The 22,746-nt window shown below is 40.1% G+C and overlaps 1 protein-coding gene across 11 annotated transcripts in view; it reads right to left on the bottom strand.

The window, feature by feature from the left end:
* rbfox1 (RNA binding fox-1 homolog 1) overlaps positions 1-22,746 on the bottom strand; it is a 508,364-nt gene that overhangs the window by 17,556 nt on the left and 468,062 nt on the right. For all 11 annotated transcript variants that reach the window (XM_060901127.1, XM_060901129.1, XM_060901125.1 and 8 more), the window contains 3 exons: positions 17,998-18,130; positions 16,456-16,495; positions 6,491-6,549 (listed from right to left, as the gene is read on the bottom strand). In XM_060901127.1, the coding sequence (XP_060757110.1) occupies positions 6,491-6,549; positions 16,456-16,495; positions 17,998-18,130 (232 nt within the window). The remainder of the gene's footprint in view (positions 1-6,490; positions 6,550-16,455; positions 16,496-17,997; positions 18,131-22,746) is intronic.

Consider the following 22,746-nt stretch of genomic DNA (forward strand, 5'->3'; position numbering starts at 1 on the left):
GCTAATTCAAGCTTTATCAGTCAAGCAACAAAGGCAAGGTCATGCACGACAAGCTGTTTCGGATCTACACGGCCAATTCGTCATGAACAAACTGAGTCAGTGCTCGTGGCGCAGAAACAGCTGGTGTGTGTTGTGTCGTCGCTCGTGGATTCTGGGAGCACCGGAGAACCGACGGCACGCACACGGAACGTCAAAGGTCACAAAGTTCAGTGGGCTAACGCAGGCATGAAGGCTGGACTAGAGGGCTTCGTGAAGTCAAAAACGGTAACACACTGTCCCGAACCACACAGCCTTGACCTCAGGCACTCCAGATGGTGCGATCAGAAATTCAAATCCCGTCCACCTGTTTTACACCAACACTGAATTTTCATGAGAGAAATTTTGGTCTATTGTGCAATACACATGACAGAAAACAATTTTAGCATGATTAATAATGCACCATCTATCAAATCAGCAACCATTTTGGATTAATCATAAATCTTGGAACATTTTTCTACTAGACACACGAGTGAATATGGAATCTGATTTTCTTTGTTTTTCGAGAAAACATCCTGCGAGTCATTATTCTGAAGTATTTAGATGTGCGTTTCCCACAATGCATTGCAAATCTATCCATTTTAACCCAGAGAAACGGAAGCAGGCACTGGGTGAGTTGACAAATTTACCGGTCAACAAAATAACGTACAAGGTTATCTGCGAAATAAAGCTCCAGAATTATTGGCACCCTTCATTAAAACAAGTAAAAAAAAGAATATTAAAAACAAGTCCCGATGCCTTTAGATATATTTTGAATTAATTTAACCTTTTAAAGGAACAGTCCACCGGACTTCCATAATGAAATATGCTCTTATCTGAATTGAGACGAGCTGCTCCGTACCTCTCCGAGCTTTGCGCGACCTCCCAGTCAGTCAGACGCGCTGTCACTCCTGTTAGCAATGTAGCTAGGCTCAGTATGGCCAATGGTATTTTTTGGGGCTGTAGTTAGATGTGACCAAACTCTTCCGCATTTTTCCTGTTTACATAGGTTTATATGAGCAGTGATATGAAACAAGTTCAGTTACACAAATTGAAACGTAGCGATTTTCTATGCTATGGAAAGTCCGCACTATAATGACAGGCGTACTAACACCACCTGCGCGCTTCGACAGCGCATTGATATCTGAGCTCCGTATCAATGCGCTGCCAAAGCGCGCAGAAGGTGTTAGTACGCCTGTCATTATAGTGCAGACTTTACATAGCATAGAAAATCGCCACGTTTCAATTTGTGTAACTGAACTTTGTTTCATATCACTGGTCATATAAACCTATGTAAACAGGAAAAACGCGGAAGAGTTTGGTCGCATCTAACTACAGCCCCAAAAAATACCATTGGCCATGCTGAGCCTAGCTACATTGCTAACAGGAGTGACAGCGCGTCTGACTGACTGGGAGGTCGCGCAAAGCTCGGAGAGGTACGGAGCAGCTCGTCTCAATTCAGATAAGAGCATATTTCATTATGGAAGTACGGTGGACTGTTCCTTTAAAATCCAAGAAACCACAAATGGTTCTACTTTTACTCAGAATTCTTGCAATAATCACAATTAAAAAAAAGATAATTGTGTCATTTCAAAAAGCAAGCAGGATTTTTCCTTCAATTATTTATTTATTTATTTATTTTGGGGAAGGGTGTCAATATTCCCAGGGCTGACTCTGTACTCTGGAGTTTCGTAGCCTTGTGTTTTTTTTTGTTGTTGGAAAGTTTATACAATTATCTCGTGTAAAGCCTTTGAGCGTAAAGTAATTTTTCACAACAACTTTGTTGGTATCTTCACCATCAATATGTTCTCACCATCACTTATTTGACAGAAAGCTGTTCAACAGTTTCAGGGCTCTGATGAATGAGATCTCTTCGAATCGAGCGAAAAGTTGCCAGAGATTGACACGCTCAGACTTGGCAAAGATTATTTTGTTAATATCTAATTATGGTTGATTAGGAGGCAATTTCACATCTGTTTTCCTGTGAATTGTTCTCAGCGCTCCCCAGTGGAACGTGAATAATTCTAGACAATTATAGTGCTGAGTAATTTGTTTTTATTATTTGGTATAATTAAAAAAAATATGACCTCGTGAACAACAATCCGTTACAGCGGCGTTTACAAAAATCCACGTTCAGATTTACCTCAGTTTCTTAAAAGTTCACTGTTTGGTGATCTTGTGGCAAGTTTCATTTTCTCAAAAAGCAATTCTTATTCACTGCCACGGGCAAACTCGATTGTGGCTGAGAGGCACACGATTTGCATAATAGACGTGACGCGTTGGGGTTTCGGCCGAGACGGAGGCACGACACTGCATCATTTTGCAGAAATAATCCCTGGGCTCAAGTACAAAAAGTCTAAAATCATAAAAACATCCATTTGATCATGACATAAACTCACATCTATTCTATCCAACTGAACAGTTTCATCAACAGTTAAATTATTTCACACCACAATCAGAAGGTGTTGATTAATTTTCGATAGCAGAACTCCGGCTGTCACATAAATCACAGGTTTGGTATATTAATGTGCTTGTTCGACTACATTATGGTTCTATAGTAACAGCTCATACATATGGACTGTATGATGGACACGACACATAACCTGAGGATCAATGAACAGATCTGGAAATACGTTTGATATTTAACAAAGAAAACTGGGGAATCGCTGAAAAAGTGAACGTTTCTGGAAGATGTGAATTTTATGGAATTTATGGAAGGAGTCTCCAGTGTCAGCACTCCGTCACAATCAGAGATGAGGTAAAGCTGCAGTTTTAGGTTTTCCAACAGGACAGGAACTAATTTGTTTCATGAATGTTCCACAATCTTAAATGTAACTATAAAGGGATAAAAAAAAAAAAGTGTGATCTGTTCATGAATATGAAATTCTTATTATTGGCTGGAGTGTAAGAGGAGTAAAACACTTGGGAACGTGCGATTATCGGAAAATAATCCACTTCCCGGTGATAGCAGGAACATGGGATATCGGGAGGACTCATTATTATTATTATTATTATTATTATTATTAAAAATCTATGTACACAAATTATTTAAATATAAAACTAATAAATAAGGCCTAGGAGTGTCTCTACATCTTTACTGTCATTAAAAATCCAATGATCTATGAATATGCATAAAATATGCAAACTAGAATATTTGCATATTTATCCTTGCCATCCCAAAAAGCTAGCAATCGTAACACCTTGGAAGCTTTCTCTGCTAAATCTGTCAAAAAATACAAAGCTGACTCCTAAACAGCCATAATTTTATTCATCACTAATTAGCACAGCTAGCTCGTTAGTTCAGCAGAGAGAGTCTGTAGTTTCTGAGTGGTGCGACAGATTCAGGCCTTTGGACCTATTTTGTGACACCACAAACACTTTTGTTGTCCAGAAATACCGGGGGGAGCTTATCATTCTTAAGTTATTTCAAAGATTTTGTCAGGAAGTCAAATTCATTTGACTGACAACATTTACATGATGCTCTGGAGAGATATTTTAATCTCATGTTATCGTAAAGGAGAGATTCAGTTTGCATGCAAATGCAGGAAACATAAAATATGAATTTCAAAGAAGCCATAAAGAAAGTGGGATCTGTTTTCTTCCCAAGTGTATTTTATTTGATGTTTTTCCCTTTTTTTAACATAAATTAAATTCTTAATTATATTCCTTTCCCAAACCTCCCCCCCGCAAAAAAAAAAAAAGTTAAATTTCACATTTATAAACCACTCTGATCTTTAGAGACCACAGGCTGTCTTTATGCTCCAGCACATTCGTCCACAAAAGAGCAAACGCGTGATTAAGGACTTAATTATCTCACTGCTCCAATCTCACACCTGACAACGTTCACACTGCCGCCGCCTCTGGAGAGGTTCTGTTAGAGGTGCTACTCACAGTGTGAACACACTGGGCGCTCTGTGTGTGTGTGTGTGTGTGTGTGTGTGTGTGTGTAAAAAGACGAGCCGAGTGCAACAGGAGAACACCACACGCAAAAAAAAAAAAAGGGTGACGTAATGAAGGTGTGACACCATTCACAACTAATTACTTGGCAAATTTCACAGCACAAACACTCAAGTCATGCAGAAAAAAAACGACTAAACACTGACAGATAATGAATCTGCTGCTCAAGTATGACAAGACAATAAAGAGTCACTTTGTGCATGTTTTTTTTTTTTAAAGAGAGAAAATATCAAGAGGTCGCAGGTTACGGTTTTGACAGGAAGTCACTGTCTCATGTCATCACATCAACAACCATAAAATTTACAGGATTTATTACCTTGGAAAAAAGGGAAATGTCAGTATTGGACACGATGATTGAGAATTTTTCATGTTTGGATCTCATACCGAGAAACACAGTCAACTTCAGAATTATTGGCACCCTTCAGGGGAACGGGTAAGAAATACAAATAAAAACTTGTGCTGAATCACATTTTCTGCGAAAACAATACGAGTGTTTTTTAATTACGTAAACATTGTCGGAACATTTTTGACACTGTTAATTAAAAAATATAAATAATACAAAGTGCAAAGAGAACTGTTCATTGCTCTCAGTCTCCAGGAAATCTGGGAAGGTAGAAGATATATATATATATATATATATATCGTAAGAATTTACAATTCATAAATAATTGTCGGAATGATGATAAATTAAATTTTTTATGCATAAAACAAAACAAAACAAGAAAACTACAGTGTCCTCACATGCTCAAGTTTGAAATCCTTCAGTGCAGGTCTGTGGGTTTTTGTTTTCCTTTTGTTTTTCACGTTTTCATAAATTTCTGAAGTTGACTGGACACGAATGTTTAATTTGCTTGAACGCTCAGTTTGATAAGTGTACAAACCATTACCATGGTCACAGCTTGAGATTTTTATTGACGATGACATGAAAATATCAAGTGAACAATAAATAAGAAAAATAAATTCATTTCCTGGTTCACGTTTCATAAACCGTAGAAGTGAGCGGGTCGTGCGTTCGCCGCCGACTTGCTCAGTCGATCTCCTGAGCAAGCGTTAGCATTTTATCGAGCCAGCTTTATACAGTATGTTTAAACTAACACGATATAAACGAGGAGGTTTAAATCTTGTTCTTCAAAGAGCAAATCAACATGCAGGACTGTAAAGTGGGTGGAGTTTATTTTTAGGGTATTTTTGAACAATGTATTGCAAAATTGTGCTGCATTTACACGGCAATGCGCTCTGCTTTTTACTCTGAGGCCTAGAAGAAGGAAAAAGTCACAAAATTTGCTTTTTTTTCCCCCCTTCTGGTATTTTAAAAAATACCACAAAAATACACCCCACCCACTTTACGGTACTGCATGCTGATTCGTTCTTTGAAAGAAATATTTCTTTTTATTTCCTTTAAAGGAATAACACGTTTGTAGACATCAACCAACGAAGGCATGTTTGATGTTTTTTGTTTTTTTTTGGTACTCAAGCTCAAAATCTCATTCCAAAATCTCTGACGAATCTTTCCTGCAGAGTTAAATGCTTGAATGTTATGGAGGCGGCCATGTTGGGCCACTGGAATAATTTTATTTCTGAGTTTAATTCGGTATGACGCCACTTCTTGTGCCCCGCCTCCCAAAATATGCTGGTGAAACTGTACAAAAAGGTGCAAATGATGTGGATGATAATATGGGAAATAAATTTAATACTTTTTTTTTTTAAAAATACAATGCACGCTACTGTCCGTATCTGTTTAGCGAGCCCAATATCTAGGTCCGGATTTGGATTAAAACCAGAAGTGGCCATGGCCTAAACACAAGGGCTCGCTCTTTCTTTTTAAATTAAACTGTTGTATCTTACAGCATCCCAGTCCTGATAAACACCTCGTCTTAACTGGATGCCCTGTAAACCTTCCTGCCAGGAAGATAAACAACAACATGAAATAAAATAAAGCCTTCATGTTCAATTTTAGGTGAGATACTGTATACTTTTAATAGTTATGAGCTCATTGAGTGTAATTTTATTTATTATTAATACTAAAATGGGTCTCAGAGCACAGAATGTCACGTTTGCTTTAATCTGAGGCTAAATGAAGGTGAAAGTGACTTTGTAAATATTAGAAGAATAGGTTTGGGATCTACTTCTGTGCTGTAGACACTGTTTACATTCCGAATCTTTAAAGTGAGTGTTGAAAAACGAAGAGGGATGGCATGGGTCAGTGAGACTCGAGAGCGTGGGTTCATTTTGCAGTCGCAGTCCACCATGGACGCCTCCTGCCATTACATCTGCCGTGACATCTCATTTAATTTAATTTGCCAATTAACGTGCCGCGAGATGGGAATTAGACTAATAAATCTGTGTGGCCTTTTTCCCCTCTCCGAGGATTGTGAGGAAGGATGGGGGCCGGGTTTGACCTCGGAAGGGGGAAAAAAGCAAAACTGATTGATGCTGAAGATCTGGTGTGTGTATATATGTGTGTGTGTGTGTGTGTGTGTGTGTGTGTGTGTGTGCGCAGTCGTGGAGTGTGTCTTACCTGTCACTGTAGGCGGCAGCGGCGGCAGGCTGGGCATATCGGTAGGCAGTGTAACCGCCCTACACACACACACACACACCATACAAAAGAACACTTCAAGAACACTTGTTGATTTACACCCACAATCTCACTTAATTACATGATACATTTGTCAACTTTATCTTCTTTAACTTCACGAACGATATTTAACATGATCAAAACCTGTTTCTATGGAAACCACAACTTGTGCAAGTTGTGTTTATTCGGCGAAAGTCACACTAGGAAGCCACAATAAACCAACAGGAGGGCATTGGTTTTCAACGTACGGAGCTGTGATTTCAAGGTTGGATTCCCTTAGTTATATGTAAATTATATTATAATTGCTGCAAAGTGACAAACCCAAACAACTGGCTTGAATAATTCTTCTGAACAATTTTAAGACACGTGTGTGTGTTCTGATATTTATTTCTATCTGCAATTTGTTTCCATTTACTGTTTGATGCAAAAATGGATGAAAAGCTTTTAACCATGATTTCATCTTATCCGGTCATGAAACATGTAAGTCAGTGGCGGCTGCTGGTTTTTAAAACAGGGGAAGCCCGTTTTACGCATTCATCGTAAAACCTGTAGGCCGGATATCAAAGCATAGAAAGGTGTGCCCCATTAGCATAGTGAACTAGACAACCCTACCTAGTGGCAGAAAGTATTTTTGCTTGTACATTTCATGTTATAGTCTGGCTTGCCAGGCTAGTGCCTCATATCCTTAATCAAAAATATCAAACATCCAAAAATCACTGGCTGTTCAACGAAGAGCCTTGAACATCATACCCTGATATGCAACACAGAGTCTTTAACACAACACCCAGCTGTGCAACACATCCTTGAACATCTTCTGCAACACAGTTTGGAAATTCATAACCAGGTAGGCTATGCAACACACAGAACCTTGAATATTATACCCAGGTATAACCTATAACACAGAGCCCACCATTCTCTTAACATTACTGAACAATATACACACTTCAGATTCATGAACATGAACACTATTTATACACAAATTCTGCCCTCCGCTCCTTTTCCAGAAAATGGTCTGTGACCCTGTCATACCAGCTGGTTGTGCTTTCCAGAGACTTCACCAATTTCTGTTAGCAGCTAGCACTGCAGATCCCAATAAGGCTCAAGCTAGCCTACAACCAGATTGAACTACAAATGAAATAAACGAGTGAATTCGCGAATGATCAAACTGATAGAATGGATGAAAGTTAACGGAGCACAACGAGTAATATTTACATTTATTTACAGAGTAATGTACAGAGACATCAATGAGAAGAAACGTTTATATGAAAAGAAAGTCGGACAGCACTTTGGCACACGGCTACACTTTCTCGACATCCGCTGAGGACTGACTGATCATGCGCTTACCGTGTTCCTCGCCGACGCCGAAGTACAGAGCCCGCCCTCCTCATGTCTTTCAAACACTACCTCCAATAATCCTTCATCAGCCCGGCTTCTTGTCCCTCCCACTGTCTCGTTTAGTCCCAGAGAAGCCCGGCTTCCCTGGAAGTGACGATTTTGTCGATTTTAACCAATAACAACTAGCCGAAATTGGCTGTTCAGAGCCCTCTCATAGACTGCAATGGATACCCGGCTGCCAGCCATAGAGCCCATTGAAATAAGAAAGGTTACAGCCAGTGTTGCCAGATTGGGCGATTTTAAGTGCATTTTGGCGGGTTTTGAACATATTTTGGCTGGAAAACGTCAGCAGTATCTGGCAACGCTGGTTACAGCCTGGCAGCAAAGGTGATTCTCGTAGCGAACTGCAAGTTCGTCAGACATCACTCAAATAAGTTACAGGATAGTTATGAACGTAAATACAATCTTGGGCATATATTATGTTATGCAAGTTATTGTTTTAATGAGAATTCAACGTCGTAGATGCCGCAGTTTGGGGAGAGAATTTTAGGGGAAGCTCGGCTTCCCTTGTTGTCTCTGAGAAATCGCCCCTGATGTATGGAGATGTGATGAAGAAAATTAAAGTTTGGAAGGAAGTCGCAGAGATGGTTGGTGCCCCTGGTGAGTGTGTGTAGCGAGTACAGTACAATTAGCTTGTTTTGCTAAGCTAATCTGAGAACAAAGCTCAGACAATTAAACTGATTTTCACACTCACTGATTACATTAGTGAGTTATTTAATTTGTCTTTAATGAATGAATTAATTTTAGAAGATGTATATATCTCATTGTAACTAAGAAAAAAAAAATTGGTCTTAAAAATCTGAGTCCACCATACTTTCACTTCGGTATCATTTTCGACCCTTTTCCAAATTTCCAAAATTGTTTCTGCATGAGACGTTCTTTCTTTTTCGAATGTTAAAATAAAATATTAACCTACAATCAAAAGTTGAAACACAGTCAGTTCTTTTCAGGAGTTCTTCCAGTCCATTAGTAGTTGTTTTTTTTTCTCGCAATATGGCATCACTCATGGAAGTTCAATTAACAGTCAGTAATTAGTACATTCATTGTCACAATCATTTCTGCCTTTCCATCTTTAAAAAGCCTTATCGATAATTGTTGACTTGTAAATATCAGCTTTGGTTATTCGCTAACTTCCCAAGCAACTTTGTGTTGCTGAGCAACTCTGCTTCAGAGTGGTTAGCAGTTGATGTTAAGCATGTTTACGGCGTCATTTTAGTCAAACAGATGAGTAATTTTCCAACACATCTGAAGAAAATGTTGATATTCTGGACACTTTGGTCTCATTTCTTCGGTCGTACTGCCTTTACGACTTTAAAAAATTCTCAGAGCTAAGTGCTAACTTGTCCACACTAGCTTCTGTCAGGAGCTAACTTTGCTACTGGGCGTTTTCAATTCCTCAGTTGTGTCGCAAAACGTTTCAGTAAATTCATCTTTAGAGTTTGGTTAGTGGCTGATTGTAAGTATATTTACAGTTTATTTTTAATCAACTCGAGTATTTTCTTGGTCATTTTTCAACATATCTGAGGTAAATGTCGATATTCCAGACACTTTTGACATATTCTCAGGCTTTAGCACAGAAATCTTTTTGCACAAATACAAAGTCTTTTAGCACAAGTTCGAAGAACATTTAATCTTTATTATAAATGCCGACTGGGCAGCACGGTGGTGTAGTGGTTAGCGCTGTCGCCTCACAGCAAGAAGGTCCGGGTTCGAGCCCCGTGGCCGGCGAGGGTCTTTCTGTGTGGAGTTTGCATGTTCTCCCCGTGTTCGCGTGGGTTTCCTCCGGGTGCTCCGGTTTCCCCCACAGTCCAAAGACATGCAGGTTAGGTTAACTGGTGACTCTAAATTGAGCGTAGGTGTGAATGTGAGTGTGAATGGTTGTCTGTGTCTATGTGTCAGCCCTGTGATGACCTGGCGACTTGTCCAGGGTGTACCCCGCCTTTCGCCCGTAGTCAGCTGGGATAGGATCCAGCTCGCCTGCGACCCTGTAGAACAGGATAAAGTGGCTACAGATAATGAGATGAGATGAGATGTTTTAATGGACTTTTTATGGAAGTTGCTGAGATTCCAATCGAATATTAGCGACTGTATTTCGACACTCCGGCATCTTGAAACCACCATGTTTGATGTAGCCCGTATGTTCGTCACCAATCCTCCATCCAAACAATTTAACACAGTGCACCAGTTCAGCTGTCGTTGACTTCCAGGTTTGTAATGGGTATATGACAAATCAAGGCTTTGAATTCTAAAAATCTAATCAGAAAATTTCTGTAACCGTGTGATTTTTACTGGCAACAAAATATGCAAATCAACACGCTTCACTTTTACGAAATTTAAATCTCACTCTGCTAGTTAACACCGATACAGTACCGACACAGACACTCGTCAACAATCCCGTTGCCATAGCAACGCAAAACTTGTCGAAAAAGATCACTTTTTTCAGTGAATACAAACAAACAAAAGTATGTCACATAAAAATACAAGCAAAATGTTGATTTTTTAAAAACAAAGTGGCCCGTGATGGAGTTTATGGACAGCAAGATGCTCCCAAAGTCTGGATGAGTGTGCTCACTTTTTGAGTGTGTTCACTGTTTCAATGATCAGGCTTAATTTTACACCCAAGCACTTGACACTATGGCATCTTCAGGGCTGTTTACACTAATTGTGCGATAAGACTTTGGATTTGTGCTAAAAGAGTTGTGTGAAAAAAAACTTTTGTGCGAAATGACTGGATACCATTTCCAGTGTCCTCCCGCCCTTTCATCTAATCAGGGCCTGAAAGCTAAATGCTGGTGAGCTTCAATCCTGCGCGAGCTTCCCTCCTGGACGTTTCCACTCCCCAGTCAGTCACCTCCTTCCTACTCCTCGATGCATGTCTTTAATCACGATTATTAAACATAATACGTCAGACATGTGGAAGCAGAATGTCAGCGGTTCACATCATAAAGCTAAATCTCAAACTGTGAGGACGGAAAGGTTTCATGTGCAGTGAAGGTCCAGTTTCCCCTTGAAAAATCCCACACAGAAGCGAGGGCACAAACACAAAGCCGTCTGCCCCCGTGTTCTTCTCGAATTCTCTCCAAACTCAATCTGGGTCCTGTTCTCTTGCTTCTTCACCCTGTTTTCTCTCCCTCTCTCTCTCTGTGGTCCTGCTCTTCTCTTTTATCCTCGTCCGGAATGGTACACTCGTCCTCAAGGCTGTCACACTTGAGCGCTCCTCTCTCTCTCTTTTCTTCCTTTTATATTTTTGTCCTCTTTTCTTTGCCACTGTCTTTCCATCACTGCCCTCTCACCTTAACCTGTTCTTCTCTTCTCTCACTCCTCCTCAAGGCTGCATCTATCTATCTATCTATCTATCTATCTATCTATCTATCTATCTATCTATCTATCTATCTATCTATCTATCTATCTATCTATCTATCGTCATCTTAAGGTCTCACTCTGAACATCACGATGCACAGCTTTTCGGTTTAACGATTTTCAATATTTTCTGATTCAAAAAACGCTGTGATTACGGTGGATGATGTCATTTCGTATCGATGTTGCGATGCATGAATATCTTAATACTCTGTGAGGTATCGGCATTTTTTTATAACCAACTCGGTGAACATTAAGTGAAGATCTTTGTTCCTCCTTTTCCTCAGTAAATACTTTTTGTAAATGTGAGAATGCAAAAATCTCTAAACGAGACAATTTTATTTAAAATCATCTTACATCCTTGAGCAAAACAGGTTTTATGCTGCTATGGAAAAGGAAGAAGTCTCACATGACACACACACACACACACAATAACCTTAATACTGCTACCACCAAGCTCTTACAAGCCAACTACCCATTCTTCTTCTTATTATTGTTATTCGAGGAGATTTTGCATACGACGAGACAATGCCGCTGCACATGTTCAGAATTTAAACAGGTGCAGAATTATACCACAGTAAACATGATGATTATGTGAAATTGAAGAATGCAGACGTCTCGATTTTTACCTCCCCGCCCCCCCCATAAAAAAAAATCCTTCAGTCTTCTCTGCATCCTCATTTTCACTCTCCTCCACTGTAAGATATTACACTGCAGCATTTCTCTCTCTCTCTCTCTCTCTCCCCCACCCTCCTTCCTCGAGGCCATCTCACTGCATCACTCCTTCCTCACGCTCCTTCTGCTCCAAAAATGGGGTTTCCCTGCTCGACTAGGGTTGCCAGGTCTGCATAACAAGAATCACCCCAGATCCTAAAATCTTTTTAAAGCCAAGGCTTTCTGAGACGGTTTCAATGTGCTGCTTTTGGTTCAGTATTTCAGGTGCATACTGAATACTGGATTCTCACTGGTCAGGAGGTGTTGATTAATTTTCCACAACAGCAATTTTCTATGGAAGTAACATTACTGTTTCTATAGTAATAGCTCATTGACAGGGATTTGTTTCAAGTTTAGGTAGACGGTTTGAGGTTTTCTGTCAGGAGACGTTTATTTCTCATTTATGCAAAGACTCTAGTGTCAGCACAAGGTAGTGCAGGTTTTTTTTTGTCTTATTCACTGTAAGGTGGGGGGAAGAGAGGCTGATGAGATGACGCCTGGTTATTGCTACTGTAATGTAAAGAAAATAGGAACTAACTTGTTTACACTGCAGGCCGGACTGTTCCTGGAAATTTATCACCGTCACAGTGGGAATGGTAACTCCACTTCAGCCCATTGCTCTGTCTTGATAATTTTCCAGCAAAATTAAATGCAGCTGCTTCAATTCTGCAGGAAAGACCTGGCAACCCATTGCCTGATGACTCACTGCTTAATTCAGTCATCATCTCTCTCCAGCCAGCCCTCTTGACAAATCATTTACTCACACAGTGTCAGAGAAGGACCGGGCTTTATAGGGGGAACGGGGAACATCTCGAACCCATATTTAAAGCTCCCTTTAGTCCTGAGGCCACTCTGAGCTCTGGGACAGATCCAGTGTCTCAGGAAGAGTGACGGTGCGGTCAGGGGTTTAATACTGATCCAGAAGCCAAGTCATCATTTATCTTTATGACTCGTAGCAAGGAAGGGGGGGGACAAAGAGGGTGATGGAAGGAGAAGTGCTGCATGTGTGTGTGTGTGTGTGGACACACACACACACACACACACACACACCCCGCTGAGGATCGAGTGCTCCAGTGTGGGCGTGTGTTTGTCTGGCCAAGTGCTGTTGTGTAAAAGAGATGATAATTGTCACACCTGCTCCTGCGCTTGTAATTTCTCTGTAATTCTCCCTGTGACATTTATAGACACGAGATACGAAAGTGACACATAAGCATCCACGACAAGTCAGGTGTCATACCGAGCGCTGATTATTTTCCAATCACGGCACATCACATCACATCATGAAGAGCCCGATTCGTCTTTCATAACGTACCATCGTGCCAGTGAGTTGTATCGAATCCGAAGGTGTGGATTCATTTTCGATCTCAGCACCTCAAACGAGTTTAGGTTAGTTTTAATTTTCACATTAATACGCTCCAATACATCATCGTTTCCATAGCAACGGCTCATTGTGCACGATGGGCGACCTGCAAAATCCGAAACGAATAGTAAATAAAAATATGTGCATGGTGATTTAACAAAGAAAATCATGTGCAAACACTGATGTGGTGAAATGTTCAAGAAATAATAATTTTTTTTTCACATTTATGGAAGGAGTCTCCAGTGTCAGGTAAAGCTATCACTTTCAAGATGCAGTTTTCCGCACCATCTTCTCTTCAGAACAGGAGAGTTTACACTTTTAAGGTTTCTCAGTAACAACAACCACGACCCCGCCCACGACAAGCTACGAGCTTGTTTGTTTTGTAAATTTTCAGAAAGAGAAAAGTGAGCGGCTGGAGAGAGAGCGACCGTTTCTCGCTGCTATAACGTCCGTAAGCGCAGACGGTCCAAAATATTAAATGTAACCTGACAGTAAATGCATAAAACACACAATATGGTTCATGAATAAATGAAAGATGTTGTAAAATGTTGGAAAATTGCACGACAGGATGTGCTTTTATCGCAAAATTATCATCTCTGATCCAGTAACAGTGGCTCCACCTCATGACACCATGCTGTCGTGGATTATTTTCCTCTCACAGCATGACACACGATGATCTTTTTTTGTTTTTTGATGCGGTCTCAGCCACTCGCTGATTTTCCAGGGGGTTTTATTGCTTGCATTATTTTTCCAAGCCTATAAATTTCTTGGTTTTCCATGATGTATGTGGGAGCCTCTGACTTGAGAAGTGTACACTGACCATCTGCTGGTTTGCACAATGTATTGGCGCCCCATTCTTGGAAAGAGACCACCCGTCATGAGCGAAAGCAGTGAAGACAAACTCATCATCAGAGTCACACTAATCTTATTTCACTTACATTAGTGAGGATGACCAATCTAATCTCGAGAGAAAGCGAGGCGAGTCAGTTCGCCGGTATGAGGTGGAATTGCAATAGTTGCAGCGACAGAAGAAAAACACATCCAGTGCGAACGACCCACAAAAGAGATTTTCTCTGATTCTCTGTGTTTTGTCCTGTCTGTTCCACCAAAGTCAAGGACGACCAACACCAGAAAATGTTTTTGTCTGAGATTTAGAAACATGCTGAATGGGCTAGTCATCTGGAGAACATAGCGCTGCTTCAACCTTGTGATAAAATGCTTATCATAGAAACGGTGTGACTACTTTTGTGCAAAATGCAAACGCAGTTTCCCCGAACTGGCAGAACGGAACAGCTGATGATGTCATCAATCCTAAATCACAAAATTCAAACTAAGTCTAGAAATAAATCAGACACACCTGATGGTGTTTTGGAGCGGAGATAAGAGCTGAAGGTCATGTGACAGCAACGAAAACGCTTTATGTTTCCCAGGAGTCTGAACTGACCTCAAAATTAGAGCTGTGATAGAATTTTTTTTACATGAATTTGCAGAGCATTTTGTGAGTTTGCGAGTCATAATAATATTAAAATTTTCTTTCAATTACATTTATATCACATTGGCTAAAAATCAATCCATATTTCCTGAGAGCACAAACTGATCTGAACATGAATGACATGATATAAATATAATTGTTTTGTAAAAACATTTTTGATGTCAATTAGCATGCATTTTGTACAGCTTTGATAATGAATGAAGACATTTTTTAAAAAATTATATTTTTCATCACAGTGACTAAAAATCAAACTTTCATTTAAAGCCAGACCGCCTTTCAGATTTTTCAAGTGTAGGTCATAAAAAGAATTTTCCCCGACACCCAATTATTTTTGTTTAGTGACCGAAAGCTACTGAATTCGAATTACAGACTTCCAATTTTATTAGTTTATTTTTTAAACAGAACAATTAATGAATTTATCTCCATGTGGCCCTAAATTCTCCACTATTTTTTCCTGCTTCCCCATGACCCAATACAAGATACTACGTCATGCATCACATGGTGGGCTTTCCTTGTTCATGCAAGGCATTGTGGGATACAAATTTGAAACAGGAGAGAAAAATGGAGGACGTGAGTGTGCAAATGAAACGTGAAAGACCGACTACAGTAACGGAAAGAAAGTGAGAAGAAAAGACGTTATGTTATATACGAAGGAAAGGAAACGCAGGACCAAACTAATAAATATCGGCAGTCAGCGAGCACCTCGGTGTGATCAGCTGTTCGTTTAGCGACAGAATGATGGAACTGTCAGTGCACGCTCAAAGGGAAACCTGTAGATGGCAGTAATGCAACACTGTGGATGCCAGCTGCTGTAAAACCCAAAAGAAGAAGAAGGTAAACCTGCGCATGCGCACACGGACTTCCTCTGTCTGCTTGACTGCGCCAAGCGAGCAATTTCATGCACATTATTTGCTTTAATCCCCTCAAATTAAATAACTTCCCAGCCACAGAACGGCCTGATATTTTGCGAGATATTACAGAAATAAACAGACATCACAATCATCACATTTCAGACGGAACTAAATTTCACTGATTTTATGAAATTGAAAGGCCACCTGGCTTTCACATTTACCAAAAAAAAAATCACTGTGATAGAAATATGATTTTTCTTGTTAATGTAATTTTTTGTGAAGCAACATCACAAAACAGTTTTAAAATTTTATTTATCACAGCGAATAAAAATATATTTCCATTTCATATTTACCAAGACTCCAAACTAACTTCAACATTCACTAAAACAGAAATAGAATTAAAAAAATAAATAAATAAAAAATTGTCGTGATTTAGCATGACATACAGTGTGTTGTTGCTAATTAATGAAAAAAAAAATCGAGCCATATTTAAAAATATTTTTTCTGTAACTAAAAATTTGTCATATTTCCCAAAAAAACCCTCACTCACGTCATCTTGAAATTAATTTTTTTTGAAAAATGTTTTCTTGCCAAGTTAATCAGCACAAACGCACAAAATGCCATGTTTGACACTTTTAAGGGGCGATTCGGTTTAAATTTTATAAACAAACGTTAATCAGAGATAAAGTGTAATCAAGAGATGTCAGAAAGAATGGCGTATATATCGGTTCATACTTACATAAATATCTGCGCTATAAAATCCGTCCTGGTACACGACACTGCACACACACACACACACACACACACACAAAGAGACAGAAGTTCCATGTAAGTGCATGTTACCATTCAAGTGCAAACGCTGTTCAATCTAATAATCCAGACTTTAACACCACGAGCACGTTCATAACGGCACTCAGACACCAAAACAATTTCTCTTTGAGATTGATCTATTTACAGCGATGGCACTCACTCTTTTATAAATGAAGAAGCTCAAAAAGAATCAAAAACAGGCTGAAAAAAAACATATCATGGAGCAATATTCAATCAAACACAATGGAAGCCTTTATTTAATGCCTTCAATTGAATGAAGGAGTTTTTTCCCCTCCGTCCTATGTTTACGTCTGATGTTCGTTTATTGAGTTTATTATTGATTTAGAGACTGCGATGTGATTTTTCTTTTCTCCTGGTGAAAATCCTCGCTGGAAATCAGCACGCACGAGAGTGTGAGAGTCTCTCATAAAGCACAATAAGTCTAAATGAGTCATTCAAAATATGGCCCTGGTCTGTGGTAACTGTATTACGAGAACGACGTGAGAGGAAACCATTTCGAAGCGAGCCACGGCGTCTTCACAATCATTTCTGTCAGGTAGATTACGGAAGGGAAGATCAGAGAAGAGCGTGTGCCCTCGTGAGATTTTCTACATGTTTAAAAAAAGCTTTAGGTTCAGAATAAACAGGGACAACTTCAGGCACATTCTCGCACAGGAAGTGAAAATATAACAGGAAGTCAATTCCGTCAAACTTATATTAAGGCTTTAAAACTTTATGTTGGTTTTGGACAAACTCCAATATCACAGAATTAATCAAACTACGACTACAAACTGCATTTTTCTTTTTATTTTATATCTTTCGTGAGTCTCCGGGCGCGTTCATGTGTGCACTGTCCGTCTGAACAGAACCCTGGTGTGTTCTTCGCCTCAGTGTGGTTCTTTCGGCAGGTACAAACGCTCAGCTGCATAGGTACAGCGCCTGCGGATGTAGCTTCGGTCTGCTTTCGAGAGAACTCTGGTGCAGTGAGAAAGTGAATCAACTCTGAGTCGATTCGGCTTAATCGACTCAGTGAATCAAACATGCTGCTATCCGCCCTCTTCTACATACACAAACTCACAGACGCCCACAATTGGCTAGTTTTGCTCTGATTGACAAGCGAGAGTGAATATGCCCTTCCCACCCAAACAGCAGGGCCAGTTTTGCTCTCTTGCACTCTCGGCCATGCAAATAATTTAAAACAGATTTTCACCACCTTTAACAAAACAAAAGCAATTAAAGGACAACGTGTGAAAACGGTCGGATGCGTTGAGCCGACATGAAAGGCATTTACATCCGACGTCTAAAATCAATTTCATTCAAATTCACTGATGGTGATATACACAACAAATCCTGTGACGTTACAGAGCAGGGAAATGGAGGTGCTGAGATCCAGCTTATACTTAAGATTGAGGGGTGTACAGGTGTGTGCGTGTGTGTGTGTGTGTGTGTGTGTGAGAGAGAGATCCCTTACCCTCCGTACGCTGGGATGTGTGGTGGAGGAGCTGCTGCCCGAAATGTGTTGTACACGGTGCGTCCTCTCCCTCTTAAATGCGCCCCTCTGTAGGCTGCAGCCGCCGTGGCAGCTGGGTACGGAAAGCCTGGCACTGCGCACACACACACACACAAATCAGGAATTAGCTGCCAAAACAGCATCTGTCAGCCAAAAAAATTTTCATTTTAATTCGATCTGGGTGTGCATATGGAACTGCCACAAGTCACAAAATGGCAGCTTTACGGAAGAAAATGGATGCCATTAAATAGAACCAAACATATGGTATCTAACCAGAGAAGTTTGTGGAAATTGCACAACACACACACAGTAAAAAAGTTGCTAAGTTTAACAAAAATGAGATTTTCACAGGAAAAAGAAAAACAGCTAGCGAAAGTTAGATGAAAAAATCCCAAGAAAACAGAGTCATCTATATCCCTCGCCCTATAGACCAACTATATACCAAGTTTCAAGATATTATTTGTCACATTTTTCAAGTTCTGCTGCAGGAAACCAACCCGACCTCTTTACACTGACCTCAGCAGCCCATGGCATGAACCCACCGGTCTTTGGTCCAGCTTAGCTAAAAATTTAAATTTCTCACATTTCTTAGTATCAAAAGGTACAAATACATTACTTCATTAACACATAGACCAACTTTCAAGACCAAACCACTCAGTTTTCAAGTTCTGCTCCGGAAACAAAACCGACCCCTAAGACTAACCTGAGACACTAAGTCGTTTCCATGGAAACATGAAAAATTAAAACTTCTCAAATTTCCTAGTCTGAAAAGGCACATCTACATCACCTTGTTAACATGTATACCAAGTTTCAGATCCGTACCATGAATAGTTTTGGATATATGCTCTGGAAACGAACATCGCTCTTAGAAACCAAGTCAAAATCTATTTTTTATGTAAAGATTTGAAAAATACTTCAAAATAGCAAACGGCACAAAGTTTCATGAAAATATCTTCAGTAGTTTTAAAGATATGATCCGGAAACGAAAACGTGACCGGACAGACAGACGGATGGACGGAACCCGTTGAGGTTGAAATATAAAATGTCCCAAATATTAGCAATTCCAAAAACAATTAAAGCCGCAAGCGGCCTCGACGGGCCCTCGCGCCAGCGGCCAAGGGGGGCGGGGGCATGCGTCCCCGCGAAAAACCTTCCACAGCTTCTTCGGCAAGAGACATTACTCCCGCAATGGCGACAAAGAACAGAATTGGACACATGGCAACGATAGGGTCTCGCACTGTACGGTGCTCGGGCCCTAATAATAATAGCGCCCTAATAAGGGTCTTGTAAAGAGTTTGCTTGCCAAGTTTGACAAATCAGAAGCTGCAATATCATTTTTGCCATAACCAGCACCCCCAGGGGCGAAAGTGCGCAAAATTAGGCGAACATGTCAGGTGAGCTATGAAGAGTTTGCGTATGAAGTTTGATGACAATTGAGTAAATAGAAGATGAGATATAGATTTTTGAAGAATAAAATTTTTGGTTTTTCCCATGTCAGTAGGTGGCGCTATGCTGTACATGAGCGATTATGAGTTGGAAAAATAAGTGTCTACAACAGCAACGTACTATCACAAGGTAGTGGTGTGAAGGAAAAGCATTATGGAATTATTTACCAAAAACCCGTTTTGGAGCAATTGCGTCGGCCAAAAACAGCGCCCCCCATGGACGAAAATTCCCAAAATGTGGTATACATGACATGGGAGGGAGGAAGAGGGTGGCCGTGAAGTTTGACCAAATTTGAGGAAAGATTGGAATTTTTGCCCAAAAATAGCGCCCCCAGTAGCGAAATATCACAGAAAGTGGCTAACATGTCAGAAGCCCAATGAGTGATCTGCGTGTGAAGTATGAGCAGTTTTGAGCAAGTAGAAGATTTGTTATGGATTTTTAAGCATGTAAAATGTTGCATTGAAAATTGATTGGCGTATAACTTCTGAACGGTTTATGCTACGTGAAACCTATTTAGTAACTTGTGTCAGCCATGTCTGTAGATGATGTGTATCAATTTTGGTGACATTCCTATGAACGGTCTAGGAGGAGTTGCGCCGTCTTCGTGGCCATGCATTTCGCACAAAAGTGAAATTACCTCACTTCCTGTTGGGCGTGGCTAATGCATTGGCATTACATTTTTGTCCGGCTTAGTGAGATACATATGCGTACCAAATCGCATGCCACTACTACAAACTACATGGCAACCAGGCACCTTAATGCGGGAGGCCAAAATCACAACGAGTTAGGGGGCGCTATAGAGGCCCTGAGGCCCGCTTGGATCTGGGCTTCTGGTTGTCAGTAGCGGTGGCAGTCTAAGAAAAAGGAGCCAAATTTCGTGCGTTGTCGACCATGGCAAGCGCCGCAATAAGGGTCTTGTAAAGAGTTTGCTTGGCAAGTTTGACAAATCAGAAGCTGCAATATCATTTTTGCCATAACCAGCACCCCCAGGGGCGAAAGTGCACAAAATATGGCGTAGACGTCAGGTGAGCTATGAAGAGTTTGCGTATGAAGTTTGATGACAATTGAGTAAATAGAAGATGAGATATAGATTTTTGAAGAATAAATTTTTTGGTTTTTCCCATGTCAGTAGGTGGCGCTATGCTGTACATGAGCGATTATGAGTTGGAAAAATAAGTGTCTACAACAGCAACGCACTAACACAAGGTAGTGGTGTGAAGGAAAAGCATTATGGAATTATTAACCAAAAACCCATTCTGGAGAAATTGCGTCGGCCAAAAACAGCGCCCCCCATGGACGAAAATTTCCAAAACGTGGTATACATGACATGGGAGGTAGTAAGAGGGTGGCCGTGAAGTTTGACCAAAATTGAGGAAAGATTGGAATTTTTGCCCAAAAATAGCGCCCCCAGTGGCGAAATATCACAGAAATTGGGTAACATGTCAGAAGCCCAATGAGTGATTTGCGTGTGAAGTATGAGCAGTTTTGAGCAATCAGAAGATTTGTTATGAATTTTTAAGCATGTAAAATTTTGCATCGAAAATTGATTGACGTATAACTTCTGAACGGTTAATCCTACGTGAAACGTATTTAGTAACTTTTGTCAGCCATGTCTGTAGACGATGTGTATCAATTTTGGTGACATTCCTATGAACGGTCTAGGAGGAGTTGCGCCGTCTTCGTGGCCATGCATTTCGCACAAAAGTGAAATTACCTCACTTCCTGTTGGGCGTGGCTAATGCATTGGCATTACATTTTTGTCCGGCTTAGTGAGATACATATGCGTACCAAATCGCATGCCACTACTACAAACTATATGGCAACCAGGCACCTTAATGCGGGAGGCCAAAATCACAACGACTTAGGGGGCGCTATGGAGGCCCTGAGCCCCGGCCAAGTTTGGGCTTCTGGTTCTGAGTAGCGGTGGCAATTCTCGGAACTGGTGCCAAATTTCGTGCGTTTTCGCCCATGGCAAGCGCCCCGAAAATGGCCCAACAGCGGAGAAAAATAAAGAAGAAGAAGAAGACGGAAGAAGAAGAAGAAGAAGAAGACGGAAGAATAATAATAGTGAACTCTTACAAGAACAATAGGGCCTTCGCCCATAGGGCTCGGGCCCTAATTAAAATGCTAGAACGCATGAATTTTGAAAATAAAAAAAACACTTCAGAAGTTCATAGAACTTCAGTTAGCAGTCGATGCTCACTAAATTAGATGCGAACTGAAGTACATGAAGGATATTACAGATTAAATTTTAGTCATCTGGAGTCTTTTCTGAGTAACTCACCAATAAATCTGAGGAAAATGTGAGTATTTTGGATACTTTTGTCTCATCTCCATCATCATTCTGAATTTTAATTGTTTAAAATAATAATAATCGCTAAGTGCTTACTTCCAAGCATATTAGCTAACTTCTCTACTGGATATATACCGTACATTCCCAAGCTGTCTCGCAACATTTGTCAGAGAACTCAGATTCTGATTTTGGTTAGCAGTCAATGCTAAGGACATTTATTACTTAATTTTAATCAAACTGAGTTTTTTCTTGGTAATTTATCAAAACATCTGAGGAAAATGTTGATATTCCGGATACATTTGTCTCATTTCCACTCTCATTCCGACCTTCTATCTTAAAACAAATAAACAAACAAACATCTCGCTAAATGCTGATTAGCTTGTTGTTAGCTCGCTTCCTTACTGAGCGTTTAGATTCCCAACTGCCTCGCAACAACATTCTCACAATTTTAACCAATAAAACTGGCGTATTCACATGTCTGCAAAATCACAAAAGCGTCGTTTACTTCATGATAAAACAAGAAGTAAAACATGAGGTACATGGTTGGCATTCCCTCACACAAAGTCAAACTACAACAAAAGAAAACGCAATTTACTTTTATGAGTCTGTTTTTTAAGCACACTAATTTAAGCGCAAAGCAATAAAACTGACTAAAGTGTTGCTCAAATAAGCTCATATACTGGGAAAAAAATGCATGCCATTCATTAAGGACCCAAATTAGACGGAAAACGCAATAAAAAAGTGCAGAAAATTAAAATGTAAAGAGATTTATGGGCTCAGCGAGAAAGAAAAAGTACAGGATTGTTTTTTTTTTGAATCATTAATCCTAATGGAGCGATGATGATGATGAGACAAGAGAGGCAATTTCAATGGAGGAGGACGAGGAAGAGGTGGAGGAGCTCTCATCCTTTAATTATACAGTTTTTAAAAGATGTGATCTAATAAAAATATAACAGAAACACTAAATCATT

This window comes from Neoarius graeffei, chromosome 20 (assembly GCF_027579695.1).
Source record: "Neoarius graeffei isolate fNeoGra1 chromosome 20, fNeoGra1.pri, whole genome shotgun sequence".
Lineage (NCBI taxonomy): Eukaryota > Metazoa > Chordata > Actinopteri > Siluriformes > Ariidae > Neoarius > Neoarius graeffei.